At 39.6% G+C, this 19565-nt stretch overlaps 1 protein-coding gene and 1 long non-coding RNA gene across 5 annotated transcripts in view; one reads left to right on the plus strand and one right to left on the minus strand.

The window, feature by feature from the left end:
* The window catches only part of NR3C2 (nuclear receptor subfamily 3 group C member 2), a 358928-nt gene that overhangs the window by 112232 nt on the left and 227131 nt on the right, over positions 1–19565 (minus strand). For all 4 annotated transcript variants that reach the window (XM_054486513.2, XM_054486512.2, XM_054486514.2 and 1 more), the window contains exon 4: positions 1477–1593. In XM_054486513.2, the coding sequence (XP_054342488.1) occupies positions 1477–1593 (117 nt within the window). The remainder of the gene's footprint in view (positions 1–1476; positions 1594–19565) is intronic.
* LOC129035741 (uncharacterized) overlaps positions 1–19565 on the plus strand; it is a 37849-nt gene that overhangs the window by 4152 nt on the left and 14132 nt on the right. The window lies entirely within an intron of this gene.

Below are 19565 nucleotides of genomic sequence, written 5' to 3' on the forward strand. Positions count from 1 at the left end.
GTGTTCAGGAGAGGAGGGTCTCCCTTTCCCACGTCTGCAGTTGGGGCACTCACAGTAACTGGGGCATCTCCCAGCTCCTACGGGAGCAGTCCGCTTCCTTCAGAGGGTCTGTGGGTCCTCTCGGGATTGCTGGTTTGTTCTTGCAGTGGATCTGGAGCTAAAATTCACAATGGAAGCCTCTGCATGCTGCTTTTTCTGGAGCTGCAATCTAGTCCTGCCTTCTGTCCACCATGATCCCCTGAATCCAGTATTGCACATAACCTACGCACAACCTCCTGTATATGTTAAATCATCTCCGGATGACTTATAATACCTAATACAATGTGAATGCTATGTTATATATATATGTTACACTGTGTTTTAAATTTTGTATTTTTGTATTTTTGTTTTTTAAACCAAATGTTTTCAATTAATGGTTGGTTGAATCTGTAATATGAAGCCCACAGATAGTGGGATTTGGAAAGGTCTTCTCTACTTGGAGAGTATTAAGAAAATTCATGTTTTCTTTTAGTACTTCTGTGGCTATTTTTCTAAGTTTAAATCTTTGAAGCATCAGCATTTATTTTGGTGTATAGTTAAGAGCTGGTATTCAACTTTCTGGTTTTCCAGATGGTTATCCAATTGTCATAGTATTTTCTATTGAATAATCTCTCATTCCTCCACTGATCTTAAAAGCCAGTTTTATTATGTGCAAAATTCCTATATCATTTGGATCTGTTTCTTGACCTTCTGTTAATCTGTCTGACAATCAATAAGCAAATACCACAGACTATTTTAATTATTGTAGCTATAATATGTTTTCCTATCTGGTAGAGCTAGTTCCTCCCATTATTTGTCTTTTCTAGATATTCCTGGCTATTCTTTAGGAACTTAGAATAATCAACTGGTATTTTTCTTAGAATTATACTATATTTACAAATTAACTTAGGGAAAATTTATATCTTGAGGATGCTGAGTCTTCCTATCCACGGACGTTGTATACTTTCGCATTTGGTTCTAGTTTTTTACCCTCTCCCCCTCTTTTGATGAGCTTCTGTAACATTTCAAAGCTTTTTTCATATATATCTTTCTTTATTACATTTACCTCTAAAGTTAGGTATGTACTCCTATGTGGGTAATGTTATCACATATAGATCTAATTTCTAAACAGATGTGGCAATAAAAACTATTAGCTATGGGTTTATATAAAAGTCATTCATTTTTGTTTTGTTTTTTGTTAAGTGCCTAGTTCTTGAAACTTAGCAAACTCAGGCTTGAAAAATTCACTAGAACTATAGCCATAAAACATACCTCTTTTTGACTCTAGCTAATAAATATTTCTCTCCTAAAATGTTTTAGCATGAAAACAGAACTCATCAGATTTTCAGAAACCTTTGCTCCCTGTTGGCTTCGTTTTCAATTTTGAGAGTACACAGATCTTAGTGGTGTTGCATTACCTATTAACAATTTTTATTAAACTAAAAATACAAAACTTACCTCCTAAATTCATTCCAGCTTGAAGACATTTCTGAAGTCTGCAAGCAGGACAATTCTTTCGTCGAATCTTATCAATGATGCAATCATTTCTTCCAGCACATAAATAGTTGTGTTGCCCTGATTAAAATAATAAAAAATAACTGTTAAAGTACAGTACACTAGTACAAAACATTAATATGTATACTCAGAATATAAAACTACTTCTTTCCTGCCTTGAAATCTCTTCCTCAAAAAAGTAGAAATACATGATTTGTGGATAACATAGAGGAGGAGATGGTCAGCTTAATGCAGCTGAGACTTTAGATTACATATGATAACATTATTTTCAAACATGTTCTCATATAAGTAGAGCCGTATTTCTCCATTGTTTGAATTTTTTGATAGCTGCATAGGTTCAGGTAATAGTGCACATTTCCTGCAGACATCACAACAGCACCAATCTAAACAAAAACCCTACTGCAGCTGTTTAAGCTGCTATGCCTGCCCACCATTTATACATGTGACTTCACTGGGATTTCACAGTAATTTCACTTTCAAATTACACAATTGGAAATGTTAAACTATTTCATTCTGTAAAACAATATGGAACTAAAAAAAATCAGATGTGGGCACAGCACAGGCTTAGAGAGTGGCATCTATTGGCAAAATATGAAATTGTAGCCTAGCTTTATTAGTATTTATTCAAAAATATTTACTAAACACCCACTGGGTACTAGGCACTACTAGAGGCACTAGGGATACAGTGATGAACAAGACAGACAAAAGCCTATGCTCTTAACTTTCATTCGATTTGGGGGAGACATAATAGACAAGGTAATTAGATAAAATGTGTAAGATGTCAGATAATAATAAGCACTAGGGAGAAAAATGAAGGGAACATGGAAGGTGATTTTTAAATAAAGGTCTATAGATCTATTGGGCCTATAGATCCTTCAATCTAACAGTGTGGACATCTGGGGGACAACATATACCAGAAAGAAGGAAAAGCAAATGTGGTAGGGAGGAAGGTGAGGGCTGATTACTTGGCATGTTCTAGGAACAGCAGGGACACCAGGGTGAATGAGCAGAAGAGAATGAGTAGAGAGTAAGAAAAGACAGAGATAAAGAGCTAATGTGAGCCACATCACATAGGTCCTTAGAGGTGATATTCAAGACTTTGGCCTTTACTCTGAGATGAAGCCACTAGACTAGAGGGCTTTGAGCAGAGGAGTCACTTGATATGATTTACATTTCACAGCATCACTCTGGCTGCTGTGTTGAAACTGACTGCAGTGGACTAAGGACAGAAGTAGAGAGACCAGGGGTAGAAGGCAATTATTGTAACCTAGGGGAGAGAGGAAAGTGGGCTGGGTCATTGTGGTAGCAGTGGCAGTGGTGAGATTCTAGATGTATTCCAAAAGTAGAGCTGCAAGGGTTTGCTGACAGACCAGAGGAAATGAGGAGTTAAGAAGGCCTTAAGATTCTTGGGCTAAACAAGTAGAAAAAGGGAACTGTCATTAATTAAAAAGGGGAAGACACAAGGAGCCAATGGTTTATGAAGAATGACCCCAGCTCAGTCTTGGAAATGGCACGTCAGAGAAGCCTGATGGGCATCCAAGTGGAGGTGTCAGGTCTGCGGTTAGGAAGAGGGCTGGGATAGAGATGTAATCAGCATATGGATGTGATTTTAAGCCATAAAACTGGGTGAGATCATATGGTGGGTGAGCATAGACTGGAGCATGAAGCCTGAAGAGTCATGGGTTATTGAAAAGAAGAGAGGGAGGCCCATTGTTTACTGCAAAGTAGTGAACAAGCTCCAAAGCACTCCCTTCAGTGTAGTACCATCATGTTCCCTTGATTTAAGAATTACTAAGTAAATTACAGTAAGTACTCAATAAAAATAATGTGCATCACTTAATGTAATTAAAATAATTTAATCTAAAGTATATTCTCTAACATTATAGTAAATCTTAGTAATAATAATAACAATAAAACAATAGTAACAGAATAGGGAAATCTATCAAAGTGAAGAAATGAAACCCTGCCATTATAATAATCTAATGCCTTTTCTAAAAATGGAAGGCTCTTAATGAATATAGGTAGGTGTAGATAATTACACAAAGGCAATCAATATCCACGGTAAAAATGGTAACTGATAAATATAATGTTTCATGATGTTGTACAGCAGCTTAGAGAGGTTTCCACTTTTAAAATAAAATTTTAATGCTACATTAGAGTTCTTAGTTAACCCACAGAACAACCCTATGACATAGGTGAGATTATTATTGCTGCTATTCACCGAAGAAACTCATACTAGAATTGATAAAGTGACTTCCCAAAAAGGTAGAGTTGGAAGAATAATTTAGGAAGTCTGATAATATTGCTGTGCCTCAAGGCCAGGAAAGGGTTTTCTAAATACTAATTTGCAACATAATTTACTGTTGGTCTAATAAGACATTGAAGATGCTCTTTGGAAATGAGAAGCAACAGAATGTTGAGAGAAGCACACTCTACTAGCCAGCATTTCTACTGACAACTGACATTATGTGCCTTTTGCATAGTATGAGATTGAATACAAAACCACAGATTTCATCTTTAATATACACTGAACTGAATAAACTTTAAAGTCCAAAGAAATAACTAAATGTAATTTAAATTTGTTTTAATTCAATAAGTATTTATGGGGAACCTCCAATATGTTGCAAGGTCACGAATCATTTGCATAAGGGTTGGTCTGCTGTAGTCTAAGATTCACTACTGTGAATGTTCAGTAAATGTAACTAAGACTTTTTAGATTGTAGGCATACAGAACGGAAAAAAATGGCCACTGTCTTATGAACACATTGGAAGATTTTCTTCTTTGGGTGTTCAAAAACAGAGACTTTCAAATGCCAGGATTGTTCTGGAAGGATTTTAAAAAATAAATACCCTTCAAAAATTTGTTACTGTAACAACCCAGGATGATTTTCTTCCCAAAACAATATTTCATCTTCCACAAATAGGATAGGAGAGTTGTAAGAGACTGTTGGAGACATGTCATTTTCAGAAAATTTTGTCGTTTATATTTTTAGTTGTGTAAACATTAAAAATTTAAGTTACACCTACACAAATATATAATATGTGTCTCATTCCTTAATTCATATTAAAGCAACACAACACACAATCAAAATCTGTCCAGTAGGACTCAGGGAACTTTAGTCATCCATCCATCTGTGTACTCGAGTTCAGTGTACCTCCTGCTTGAGGTTGGGGCAGCTTTTTTGGCACAAGGCAGCCATTCTAGAAGACAGAAAGCTTCCAAGGTTAGGATAAACTTGAATGAAGTACCAAGATGCTTAGGTCAGTTAGTGCACGTGTAACACAAATTGAAAGACTTATAGGAAAACCAGAAGAACTAAATTAAAGGGAAAATAAAAGAAAAAATGCTTTATGGACTTAAAAAACAATAACAAAGTTGAGTTTAAAAATAAATCGAAGGTATCATTTTTTTCTAATGTTTTAAACTATAGTATTGCTTTTAACTGTAGAATAATTCAGTGTTTAAAAGTTAATCTCATTATTTTAAAAGTTACTGCATTCAATAAAAATTGTCTTTTACAATTTTCAATTATTTTGAAATCAAGAAGCAACTTTTTGTTATACTTGGCCTGGTCCCAACTGAGAAAATACAGATTATGTGACATGCAGGTCTCTAAGCATCAATAGCATAAGAACAGAAAAGTAGAAAAACGAAGGGCAGGGAGGAGAAAGCACAATGAAAAGGGGACCAGCTTCGCAACCAGGGTCCATCTGGGTCTCAATCCTACCTGAGTCAATAAGGAGCTCTCAGAGCCTCAGCCAAGTGGCTCAATGTTTCCAGCATTGGTATCTTGATCTATAAAATGCAAAGAGTAATGCCTACTTTCTATATTGTTAAAGGGTTTCAAATGAATAATATACACATAAAGCAAGAAGCACAAAGCCCGGCCTGAAGAAAGAACTAAAAAAAAAAAAAAAAAAGAAAAAAACCAAAAAAATTTTAAAAAGGTGGTAGAGGTGGTAGTGATAACCATTTTGTTAGCTCACTTAAAAAAAAATGGGGCCGGGTGTGATGGCTCACGCCTGTAATCCCAGCACTTTGGGAGGCTGAGGTGGGTGGATCATGAGGTCAGGAGATCGAGACCAACCTGTCTCTACTAAAAATACAAAAAATTAGCTGGGCGTGGTGGCGGGCACCTGTAGTCCCAGCTACTCGGGAGGCTGAGGCAGGAGAATGGTGTGAACCCGGGAGGCAGAGCTTGCAGTGAGCCGAGATGGCACCACTGCACTCCAGCCTAGGCGACAGAGCGAGACTCCATCTCAAAAAAAAAAAATGTAGGATGAGAAAATCCAAAGAACAAAAATCAACTCGAAATGAAAGTTAAGTGAGTAAAGAGCGTCCTGTGGGAGCAGAATGTCGCCTTTGAGTAGGAAGGCCTCTAGATGAAAAGAGTCCAGCTGAGCCAAGACAAATGCCATTCAGCTCTGAACCCATCTTTAAGTCTTTAGCTTTTTTCTAAAAGCTGGCAAGGATATGAGCGTGTTGAAATATATCTTCAGGGTAAACAGAGGATAAAAAGCCAGGACTGCCCTATCTGCAACTCAGCTAAGAATTCTAGACTAGGGCCCAAGACTATAGGCATGGGATAAGACTCTGGAAAGTTATAACTTCCTTGTATTATTTCTCTTGATATCTCTTTTTTTTAATATATTACTTAATATCAAGATTCTTAAAAGTAAGTAGGCACATACACTCAGGGGCAGAAGCAAAGGTGAGCCTGGGAGACTGAATTCCATTTTGCCAGGAGCCTTGAGGAAAACTGTACCCCTGTGGACGAGAGAAGGCAGAGGTAGCTGATATTTACAGACAGGCAGGTTGAGGAGCAAGGCCCTCGGCAAACAAGTAAAAGAGGTTCTAGGATTTAACATATGTTCCCAGACAATGAGTTAATTCCATTCCACAAGGATTTTTAAGGCAGAATATAAAAAGGTAAAACATAGTCCATTTCTTCCAAGACCTTATATTCTAGGGGTTAGGAGTAGGTTGGGGAAATTAAAATGATTAAGATAAATCTCCCTATGTAACAAACCTGTACATGTACCTCTGAACTTAAAAGTTAAAAAAAGATATATCATGTGTTCTTGATAAGTTCTGACTTAAGGAAGGGATCATATTGAAGTTGGGGGATGAATCGGCCTTTATGGAGAAGGAAAGCATCTGGGGTAAGCCTTAAGGAATGTTCTAGAGGAATGTTCATACAATGAAACATGGAAAGGACAGATGTACAGGTGTTCCACACAAAGAATAAGCCCAAGGAAGGCTGAGATACAGTTAAGTGTTCAGTAAGCAACTGGTCTGGCAGAAGCACAGGCAGGACGGGTACAGAGGAGGAACAGACAGTGTCCACACAGTCTGGTAGCCCAGCCACTTCCAGAGGCCACCAATGCCCTGCGGGCTGCAGTGCCCCTTCCTCTCTTCTGGGTTTCAGCCCCATGCATATACCTGTCCACTGAATGTTCCTACCTGAATGTCTCTGACACTTCAATCCCTCCCTGTTCACTAATCAAATGTCACATCCCCACCCCCCACACAGCCCCCTTCCCGCCTGCTATATGCCCAATTTTAAAGCTACAAGCAGTTGTATGAACTAGAAGCTGCAAGTTATCCATGATTTACACCGCTTCTCCCCACAATCCTCTACATTCAACTGCTGGCAAAGAACTGATGATTCTCCCTTCTAAGTGTCTTTTGTGTCCCATCTATATCCATCAGTACTTTCTTCATTGCAAGATCTCTTGGTTAAACTTCTGAATTATGGAGTTTGAATCCCTGTTACTATCTGACTTTGGAGAAGTTACTTAACCTTTTCATATATCAGTTTCCTGACTTGTTAAACAAGAATTATAAAAGTGCCTATTTCATGAGTTATCATGAAAATAATATACCAAATAAAGCACTTAAAATAGTCACTGTTATGCAGTAAGGATAAAATGAATGGTAGCTGTTATCGCTGTATTTCTGTAATTATCATTATTACTATTATCATGTATTACTGCATATTATCAGTATAATTTCAATGGACTTATAACTAGTCTACCTGCCTCTACTAATTCACCACTTCTAAATCAAATGATTCTAACTTCAATTTAAAAGTTATTAAAAAAAAAAAAAAACAACTCTTACACAGGTATCAATAGGTTAAAAAAAGAAAGAGAACCATTTTGGTTGAAATGAAGCTAAGGGGTGTTTCCCTCCATCTGTACCCATCAGTGGCGTAGGGAGTACTCCACAGGAAACTGCGGCCTCTAGGGCAGGCACTTAGGGCTCTGGGCCTCCCCAGAAGTTTCTCCATCTTCTGTAGAGCCTGCACAGTCTTCCCCCTGAATCACAGATCTGATTATGACATCATCTGTTTAAAGGCCTTCCAGGGCCCTTCACTGCTTAATCTCTCAAGTCCAAGCTCTTATAGGCTCCATATTCAATGTGAGTTGAGCCAGTGTGGCACAGGGAGGGGAGGTGGGCAGGCCAGAGCCCAAAGATGTGCTTAGCAAAACTTACGACCATTTCAGAAAAAGGAACCAAAGCTTGGTCAGAGGCATCTGACCTAATAACATTGGATTATGTTTACTGGTGGTTTTAGTTTTGGTGTTTTTATTATTGGCATGTATTGTTCCTATTATGGATGTGAAGGACAATATGCTTATGGTTTATTTTAACAAATAAAAGAACTCAGAAGATTGGTCCTTTGCCTGCTTGTAATCTCTCTTCACAAGAGAGATATAAGAGATATAAGAGAGATATAGGTTGGTCCTAAATCACAAACACCATTGCTACAGACATCCTCAACTATAGACAGTAGTCAGCATGCACCATCTCCTCTGCCTGCCAACCCTGACTGATGCTTGGTCATGGGTGGTGGCAGCACTTCTGGCATATCTTTTCTTTTAAATCTTAGAAGGGAGTCTCATTTCTGTTTTTCTCTGGCTCCACTAATTTCATGTTCTATGACATCTACAGATCCATATACCCCCTTCAACTCCCCATCAGTGTCCCACTCCTCTACCTATATCTGGAAAACATTCTATCCCTCCATACACATGGCTGATCATCAGGGTAGTACCCTTTTATCAAGCAAGACCCTGAGGTTCTCAGGGAGAGTTAGCTATGAGATATGAAAAGAACCAGGTTCTGGGAGCCCTCAAACCACAGCAGACACCTACAAATACCCTTGAGAATCTTTAAAGAAGAATTTGCAGAGAAGGAGGTGCTTGAATTACATCTTATGAACAGAATGCCCAAAATTTTATGTTTTAAAAAACTGACTTATCACACATTGGGAACACAGCCTTTTACATATGGGGGACTGAATATGGAAAATCAAAACACACTGAACATTGACATTTGCTCCCGCCCCAGTACCCAGATTCCTTCCCGTCCCCACAGAGAGGCGGTGCTGGGGCCTCAGATTGAGCCTCCAGTGGGGAACACCTCTGCCCACCCTTGACCTTTTTTTCCAGGGGGAGGAAGCTCCAAGATGTTACACCACAGGCCTCTCTCCATCCCCTTTACTCAGTCTGCTTTCATTAGTACATTTGAGAAGAATTAATCTGGCTTGCCTGCCTCCACATTGGCTTCGTCCTTTTGTGGGAGAGCTCCCTCTGGGAGCAGGTGCTCAGCCTCCAGTCTTGGGGAGGCCTGTCCTGATCCAGCTGTTCCCTTGCCTGTACCTAATATGGAGGCTCAGATGACAGGCCCTTTTGGCTCTCATCACTAAGTCATATATTTCAACTTATTTACCCCCAAATGTTGATGTTTTATCTTCCACCAGACACTCCTTTGTTTTATAACTCAATTTGTTCAGAATCCGGGTGGGAAATGTGCTATTTTACAGGTCGCTTAGACATGAAGAGAGACAGAGTTAACACCAGAGTCTCTGAGATTCAGATCTCACAAATACGGACACATACAGAGTGAGCTCCTGAGCTTGAATCCTAACAAAGGCCCTAAGGTCCCCCCCTCATCCCACTTCCTCTGTATCTCGCTCCTTAATTCCTACTTTCCCAGATCTGGAGCTCATTAAAAGGCAGGGAACCCAGGGAATGTGGTCATTATGGGAATCCAAATGTTGATGACAGTGAAGGCATAGTTTAAACCCTCTTCTGGTGTTTTTGTTTTCCTTCTAAAAAACAATCTTGAACAAATTTACCACTGAATCTTGTTTTCCTTTAAAACCTTATTTTTATGCTCCCTATGTTATGTGAAATGTTTTCTTTTTCATATCTTGAAGATACAAAGTATTTAAATAAAAGGGACAGTAACTTATAAAAATCATTTGATATTTATCACTCTCTGAATGATCTATTGCTTAATAATTTGTTATATGCCAGAGCCATTAATAAATCTGAGGGTTTGGTTGTTGTTGCTGTTCATTCAAACACGGGAACTATATGTTTAGTAGAGCACCAAACTGATTACAAGTACGTCTTCACTAACTACCCCTGGTCGATACTCTAGAATAACCAGACCTTATTATGTACAATGTAAGTTTCCCTATTTAAAAAAAAAAAATCATTTATTTTCAGTATCAGAAAGGCAATTTCTCCAAATCCTTTTTAAAATTAACTTTGTGCTTAAATCTCTTTCTCATTTTTAAAGATCCATTTGTTGTTCTGCTGCAAGATTTTTTTTTTTTTTTTTTTTAAGCAGTTGACAACTGCCCAGCAACAGCAGCCTGTGTTTGCAGTCACTATTTTGGGCTACATCACATGTCACTTACATAACCTTGTTTAACTGCTCTTGAACTGGTTCGAACAACCTGGGAAACAGATTAGAGCAGCCCCAGCAAATTCCCGCATTGCAGATTCTGATGGGCGATTTCCCTTCCCCCATCCCTCCCCCCTCCCGCCCCCATTCTTATAATGTCGCATGGTGAGTTAAGACGGTGTCCAACAAGAACTGGTTATTCATTGTTGGAGCCAACTAAAACATTCGATAATTAACTTCCTCTGCTCAGTTAAAACCAGTTTGGTCTGCCCATAATAAACCAATGAACAATGATCCCCTGCTGCTGAGGTTTATGAGTGGGCCTGGATTAACATGTTTTAAAATGCCACGGGGAAAAAGAACTGACTTGAGAAGTAAGTATAGGTTGCCTTTGCCACCTTGAAGCACAAATCTTTTGAAGTTATGTTTTTAGGATTCTAACATTTTAATTTAGAAGCCAGATTAGCATTTTTTTTTCTGTGGTGTTTCAAGAGTTCTTCCCATGTGGATAAGCACAAAATTCCCAAATAAACATTCTTCTTGTTGTGAAAGGTGTTCGTTTTTCATTTTTTAAGATGTACTTCTAATTATCATAAGAATTTTTACGTATATTTTAGTAAAAGATAATCAAAGATAATATCATATGACAAAATCCAAGTGATGTAAGATTTTAACATCGCTTGATGTTAAACACTTGAGAAACACTTATGGTGCACAATAAGAAAAAACAAGTAAGTTACTGACAAGGAACAAGGAACATTTTTTTCAGGAGGAGTGACTTTCGTCTTTCATACATTCAATACTAGGAATTTAACATAGCTGCACTTCACTATGCAAAAACATCTGTTATCTAGATAAACTAATAAGTTATTCAGGGCAGTGGAAAGGGAACTAGCATTTGTTGAATTCCTATTATGTGACAGGTGCTTTACCAATCATACCTAATTTAATCCTTTAAAAATCCTATGGGGGGAGTCCTATGAGATTAGTCATATTATCCCCACTTTGTCAATTAAGACAAATTCGGAGAGGTAAAATCATATGGCTGGCTTAGCTGGGATTCATACTTGCAGCACTTTCATTACAGCACTTACTCTGCTTACGGTCCATCCATGTCAGAAGTATACTTAAGATTCTTATACCAACAGGACAAAATGGTGCAGAAACAGAACCTCTGGAATGCAAGACATGTTTAGGCCACCTTAAAAAGGATAATTCAGACAAATACATCACTAACCACTCTGACACTGGGAAAAGAGAACCATACGAATTTGGTCGCACCTATAATTCTAATTACATCATACGTAGGATGCCAAATTTACATACGCCTGATCCACCACTTTTTGCCTGATCTAAATATACCTCTAAACTCCAGACCTGGAAGCCAACATATGCACAGCCCTTGCAAGAATTTAAAAATCCTACATGCTGGGTTCTCAGTGATCAGATTTTTGCCCAACCAGCTAATCCCTCAAGACCTCAAAAGTAGAAATGAGGCCACGGTAGAGAGAAGGGACTGTTGTTCAGCCACTCTGGCTTCAAAGTATTTGTTAAGATTTGAAGGTTTCAACACAGTTCAGTGGGTCCTTATTTGCCATCTCAGGCATAGCCCGGTTTCTGAACAACAATATAACTCTAGACCGAAATGAAACCCAGATGAGAGCGGATATTGGTAACAAAGGACAACTGAATCATAAACTTCTACCAACAATCTAAAATGTTTGCAAAAAAAGTATGAAATTATTTGATATGTGTTTGTTTTGCCACATGCGCAAATATTAAATTAGACTAGTTTTGGGTCTACAATGCTACAATATATGCATGTGGTACAAAATTCAAGATGTACTATAGGACATCTGGTGAAAAGGCTCTCTCTCTCCCCCTCTCCTATCCTCTAACCACCTAGTTTCCTTCCCCCAAGGCAAACCACTGTTATCAATTTCTCTGTATCATTCCAGAGGTTTTTCTAGGATACATGTTTTTAACCACAGTAAATATGTTCTGTTTGTTAAGTTAGGCATTATTAATTCAATATGTCTGCTTGCTCTTTTATTAATTCAACAAATAATTATCGGGTGGCTATTACATGCCAGTTACAGCACTGGGAAGAGAGATGAAGAAGAGATCCCTGTCCTTTAGGGACTCATAATCCAGTGTGGGAGAGTGGTTCCTAAGCAAATTAAACCCTGGGGCAAGAATGGCACATGAATAAGTGCTAAGAGAATACAGAAGAGAAAGTAACTATTTTCGCCTCAGAAATCAGAAAAGGCTTCACAGAAGAAATAACATCTTGAGGACTGTTTTTTGGATGGAAAGGGAATTAGAAAATCTTCCTACCCAGAGAAACATACTAAAAAAAAATGTTATCAGAGGGCATCATATATTTTGGGACGGGTGAGTTTCGTGGCTGGAGCACAGTGGGGTGTGTGTGTAGAATTAAGAAAGAGCAAAACCGTGAGGACTTGTTAGACCATATGACACAGTTTGGACATGAATCTTAGGCAATGGTGAAGCCAGTCCAGGTCTAATTTGTGTTTTGGGAGTTCACTCTAGTAGTTCAGTGGAAGATGTCCTAGAGTAATGGCAAAGGGACCGGTGAAGCTCAGAATCCAGATGACTCTTTCCAAAGAGCATGGTTGGGAGATATAATTCCAATTAATCATCCTTGTCTCTGTTACTCTCTGGCTCCAAGCTTGTTTTTCCATAGCTGAATTGCCTTCACACCCACTCACCCAAAGGAGAAAAGTCAATGCCATCCTAAATCATTTCTTTGTGGCCCTCTATGCAAACACTTACACTTTTCTAATTTTATAACTCAAAGTTGTTTTCTACCTTCTTGGTCCCATCATTGTCTCAAAGAAGCAGATAATATGTATGTTTGAGATAAAAATGGCAGCCATCAAGTTACCTACTTAGCTTGTCAAAGCCGAGTAGATATTTTCTGCTTTCATATTCTAAACCTGCCAGTTTCCCCTTTATCCCATTATTCCCAGTAGAAATAACTCACAAATTTCAGTCTGTTTGAACCAAAATTCTTATGGTTATGATGAAAAAGTGATACAAGGGGTAAAATCTGCATATGTTAGAACTTTGTATATGGTTATTTTATCATGCGGAGTTGAAGATTAGAATCTGATAAGAAAGTGGAAGGGGGAGGAACTGTGTGGGATATTGAGCTGCAAGCCTTTGTTCTCTGAAATAGGACTATCTGCTGAGACTGAGAAGGGCAGGGTTGGAGGAGGGACTAGATCATAAGTGTGCTGGAGCAGCCATGAAAATATGACAGCATGAGCTGAAAGGGAAGAAGACTCAGGCTTGTGGGCTACCAACTATGCTCCAGGTTACTGGGCTAGGCAAGTTACATTCTTATGTTTAATGTTTATGATAATCTTTTTTTTTTGAGATAAGGTCTTGCTCTGTCATCTAGGCTGGAGTACAGTGGCATGATCACAGCTCACTGCAGTCTTGATCTTCCAGCCTCCAGCAATCCTCCCACAAAAGTTTCCTGAGTAGCTGGGACTACAGGTGCATGCGCCCATGCCTGGCAATTTTTTTTTTATTTTTAGTAGAGACGCGATCTTGCTGTGTTGCTCAGGCTGGTCTCCAACTCCTGGACTCAAGTGATCCTCCCAAAGTGCTGGGATTATAGGTGTGAGCCACCACTCCTGTCCTTATGATAACCTTTTAAATAGGTGGTACTATCCTCATGTCCTGAGCAAGGAAATGGGTAGCTGTCCATGGTGCTTCACAGGGCAGCAGTGATGGCAGGATTCAAACTCAAGTCTGACAAAAGCCCATGCTCACTAGAATCACCTGGCCAGTCAAACAGAAGCAATACTGAATCTTCACATGCATGAAAACATCTAGTTCACAATTTCTAAGAAGGCTTTATACATATGTTTTAACCTTGTACATTTGATCATTTGGCTAAATTGTTTAAAATCATTTTCTATCTAAAAAATAGCTTAGTTCTTATTTACAGCTGAAACTCAGGACAAGAGAGGTTCCTAATGCAGTTCATAAGGTAGTAATGGGCTTTAGGGTCAGATGCAGTGGGTTATAGCAGACTGTGTCACTTGGCAGCTATGGAACACTGAACAAGCCATTTAACCTTACATTTTTTCATCCATAAAGTCAGTAACAAAAATTATCTCACAGGGGCTTATAAAGATTAATTCAACAGTACAGTAGTCCCCCTTTATCCATGGGGTACATGTTCCAAAGACCCCCAGTGGATGTCTGAAACTACAGATAGTACCAAAATCTATATATACTATGTGTTTTCCTATACACACACACCCCCATAACATTTAACGATAATTTAGGCACACTAGGAGATTAATAACTAATAATAACAGAGTAATTATAATAATAGACTGTAATAAAAGCTATTTGGATGTGATCTCTCTCTCTTCTCACAATATCTTATTGTACTACACTTACCTATTTTCAGATTATGGTTGACACTGTGGGGACCTGAAACCAAGGAGCATGAAACCACTGACAAACGGGGAACTACCATACATTTAAAATACTATGCAGCCATAAAAAATGATGAGTTCATGTCCTTTGTAGGGACATGGATGAAATTGGAAATCATCATTCTCAGTAAACTATCGCAAGAACAAAAAACCAAACACCGCATATTCTCACTCATAGGTGGGAATTGAATAATGAGAACACATGGACACAGGAAGGGGAACATCACACTCTGGGGACTGTTGTGGGGTGGGGGGAGGGGGGAGGGATAGCATTGGGAGATATACCTAATGCTAGATGACGAGTTGGTGGGTGCAGCGCACCAGCATGGCACATGTATACATATGTAACTTACCTGCACGTTGCGCACATGTACCATAAAACCTAAAGTATAATAATAATAATAATAATAATAATAATAAAAGAAAAAAAAATGCCTAGAACCATGTGTGGAACACAACAGGTGCTCAACAAACCTTCTACTCTTCCCCAAGGTCACAGCCCTTGAGATCAGCAAGCACTTTAGTGCAACGGCAGAGCACTGTTCCGGGAGCAGATAGCTTGGTTCCTGCCTGGTTTCACCACTCACTCACTGTGAGAGCTAGAGTTAGCCTCACCAAACTCTAGTACATCTATCTGTAGAATGGTCACTGTAATGGTACCTCCCGGCAGGGCTGTATACAGACCTGTTCAGGTTAATCCCAACTTTGGGCAGAAGGATCCAGTCCTTCTATTACAAAGCTGGGATCTCTGTGTTAAGTTACTTTTCTACCAATTATGCTTGCATGTTGGGCTCAATTTCTGTTAATAGGTTTTGTGCCTCATTTCCATGTCTCATTCCTTGTGTTAATGCCTATGTAGTACCCCAGTCCTTATAGGACAAAATTCCTAACTCCCTGACTCCCTCGAAAGCCCAGTCCCAAGACTGGGGCTCTGACACCTGCTTTTCTTGAGAGCCCACCTGCTGAGATTTCTAAATGCAGTCTCTGCCTACATGCAAAGACTCTCATGATGACCTACTCAGACCACCATCAGTTTCTGTGCTCCGCCTTCTGGGCTAGATCTCCTTGTGACATCTGTGCCCATACTCCAGATATTATCCCACCTTGGTCTGATTCATATCCTAGGCCTCTCCAGTTTGTCCCATTATTACCTTAATTTCCAAAGAAATATTTCCTGTCACCATTTCTTGTATACAGAAGGAAAATAATAATAAAATAATACAATAGAGAAAAATAATAATTTAGTTTATTTGGAATTACATGGTGTTTTTTTCTGTCTCTCAAAAAGCAACAGCTTTTCATGAAGACTATGCAAAAAAATGGCCAGGCGCGGTGGCTCATGCCTGTAATCCCAGCACTGTGGGAGGCCGAGGTGGGCAGATCACCTAAGGTTAGGAGTTCAAGATCAGCCTGGCCAACATGGTGAAACCCCACCTCTACTAAAACTACAAAAATTAGCTGGGTGTGGTGGCATGCACCTGTAATCCCAGCTACTTGGGAGGCTGAGGCAGGAGAATGGCATGAACCCGGGAGGCAGAGATTGCAGTGAGCCGAGATAGTGTGACTGCACTCCAGCTTGGGCAACAGAGTGAGACTCTGTCTCAAAAAAAAAAAAAAAAAAAAAAAGCCAAAAATGCTTTATGCAACAGGGTCTCATTCTGTTGCCCAGGCTGGAATGCAGTGGTGCAATCACAGGTGGGGTATCACAGCTTACTGTAGCCTCAACCTTCTGGGCTCAAGCAATGCTGCTGTCTCAGCCTCTTGAGTAGCTAGAACTACAGGTACACGACAGCACTCCCAGCTAATTTTCTGATTTTTTTTTGGGGGGGGGGTGGGGGGTAGAGACAGGGTCTGACTATTGTGCACAGGCTGGTCTCAAACTCCTGGCCTCAAGTGATTCTCCTGCTTTGGCCTTCTGGAGTGTTGGGATTACAGGCATGAGCCACTCAGCCTGGCCTAAGAAAGCATATAGATTTATAACTGATTGCCTAACTATCATTTCAGTCACTTGTAAAAGAGAAAGATTCATTGATTTTAGAGTCCTATGTAACAAAACCACCAGCTAATTTTTAGCTTACCAGGAGAAGCCAATTAGGGCTAGGATGGTTGCTTCTCACCCTTACTTGCCCATGCCTTCCTCTGCCCTTCCAGGTCTGCCATCTCCACATCCCATCCAGCTTTAAGTATTGGTTTAATCCTAATGCTAGAAGTTCATAGAATGTTCCAGCCTTTCCCCACTCCCCCAGTCCATGATACTGGCCTGATCAATTTGCTTAGGGCACCACTGCTGTGTTTCTCCCAACTTGCAGCCTGCCCTTGCTACAGAGCAATGTTCTCTTGCTGTCCAGGGTTTCTCAGGTGCAACTTTCCCTTGGGCCCCAGGTTATATGTCAGCAAGGTCCTTCCCTTCCATTCCCTCCTCTCCTGGGAGGAGGGTCTGGATAGGTCACATTCTAGAGGACAGTCTCTTTTTGCTAATGAGAATAAAGGTGGGCAGAAAGAGGCCTGTTTTGGTGTGATACTTCACTAATTCTAGGTTTTTTTTTTTTTTTTTTTTAAGAGATGGAGTTTTGCTCTATCATCCAGGCTGGAGTGCACTGGCGCAGTCTTGGCTCACTGTAACCTCCACCTCCCGGGTTCAAGCATTTCTCCTGCCTCAGCCTCCCGAGTAGCTGGGAATACAGGCGCATGTCGCTATGCCGGGCTAATTTTTTGTGTTTTAGTAGAGATGAGATTTCACTGTGTCGCCTAGGCTGGTCTCCAACTCCAGAGCTCAGGCAATCTGCCTGCCTGGGGCTCCCAAAGTGCTAGGATTACAGGCAGGAGCCATTGCACCCGGGCACTAATTCTGGGTTCCTAATGTTCTCTGCAGTGGGCTCCAGACCCAAGCCCAGTGAATTAAGACAAGGCAATTTCCTTTCCTACTTGTCAGTGTTTTTTTATGCATATTCCCAAAGGGGAAAAAAACCTGTGGTTTGAGGCAGGGTTGGGCCTTTGCTCCCATGCTGAGTTTCTGTCCGAGGAACCTGTCCTACATTGTTGGTTTGCCAATAAATTCTGAGACATAATAAGTGCAAAGCAATCATAATAAGTTTCAAAAGCCTTTTCTATCCACAAGTACCAATAAATTATTACTCTAATATGTTAAACATTTTCATATACAAAACCACCACAATCTGTAAATCACTAACTTGCTGGGTCATCTTGTGAAATTAAAGCCTTTCTAAGTCTCTTCCCTCATCTGTACAATGTAGAGATGAGATTAATCTCTATTGCCCTGTGTGTATATCTCTTTGCTTCTATGGTCCTGAAAAGAGGAATGGTTGACGAAAAGACATAAAGTGATCATTAGAATGAATTGGTAGTAAATCCAGAGATGGCCTTGCCTGTGGCCAGGGTACACACCTATGAAGCCCAACTCAGAGCAAACTGCTGAAGACAGGAAAGGGAGTAATCACTGTCCTTATCCCACGTAAGAGTCTTAAGTTGCAAACTAGTTAAAAGAATTCCAAAGCAGTCATAATGATCTTTGATGAGAAAGGCAGTCAAAGATAAGGGAAATTACTTATAAAAAAAATACTTCTAAGGCAAGTACTCCAGGAGATAAATAAAAACTGAAAAATATAAGATTGTGTAGGCATGTGTATAGATACCTATTAAAACACAAATTTTAAACAGCTCCAACAGTGCTGAAAGCCAAACTGTGATCACACGAGAATCTTTAAAAAGCTTTAGAATTTTTCATTAGGTGTAAGATAATAAAATGCAGAAATGGAAGGCTCACTCCCCTTTTTCTCTACTCACTGCAGTTCTAGACGTTTTTAAGGAGGCTACTTATGTATTTATTTTTATGTTGCAATTATAAAACTGATAAAATATATTAGGAAAACGCCTATAAGTAATATTTTAAGTCAAAGAAAAATTAGAGGAACTTATTAAATTTGATAAACCATGGCGTCACTAGAAGAAGATTAAAGAAAGAGGGAATTTGGTTAACACCTCAGATCAAGTTACGTGAAATAATGTGCCTCTATGAAGCAGGATGGAGATAAACAAAATACAGCTTGCAGGCCAAAAATAGCCTAGTTTTCCCAGCTCTGCATTCCATCTGTCAAAACAAGGAGGATGGCATTCATCAGATACCACCAATGTGTATATAGCTGGACTGATCCAATCATTTTCTGGTGGACTTAGTTTTATTATTCATAATAATAATAATCAGCCATCAATTAATGGAATTTGTAAAAATGGTTACATAATGGAGGCTTTGTCAATTATCATCAGCTGATTCTTCTTTCCCTTCTGGAGACTAGAGTTGAAAATTTCACATCCTTGCTACCAAGTCTAAGGCCCTCACTGAACCTCAACTTTCCTTGAAACCTTCCCTAACCCTGGTCAGAAATATCTCCTCTCTCTAAAATACCTGCACACTTGATTGAAACCTCAAGGAGCCAGCTAACACTGGCTGAGCACTATCACAAGTTGGGCCCCACAGCACTGCATTATCTTAATTAAGCTTTGCAAGAACACCATCCGCTATTAAAAGTATTCCCATTTCACATTGTTCTTATTGCTCTGGCAAGTTCTTAGTGGCAATAATTGCTTTCTTCTCTATGTGATGTGACGTGATATTTGCACGTCATTTCTTCCTATCTATATCACAGCCTCTCCAAGGTGGGGATATCTTATGCATCAATAGAGCCTCATGGAACCTACATGGCTCAAGTAGTTACACCATTAGTGTCTGAAGTCAGGACTGAGCTACCCTCAGCAGTGTAGTCCTCTTGTTTAGCAACAGGCTAGTGCCTGGGGCAGGATCAGCTGTCCCTTCTCAGCTGAGGACTAAT

This window comes from Pongo pygmaeus, chromosome 3 (assembly GCF_028885625.2).
Source record: "Pongo pygmaeus isolate AG05252 chromosome 3, NHGRI_mPonPyg2-v2.0_pri, whole genome shotgun sequence".
Classification (NCBI taxonomy): domain Eukaryota; kingdom Metazoa; phylum Chordata; class Mammalia; order Primates; family Hominidae; genus Pongo; species Pongo pygmaeus.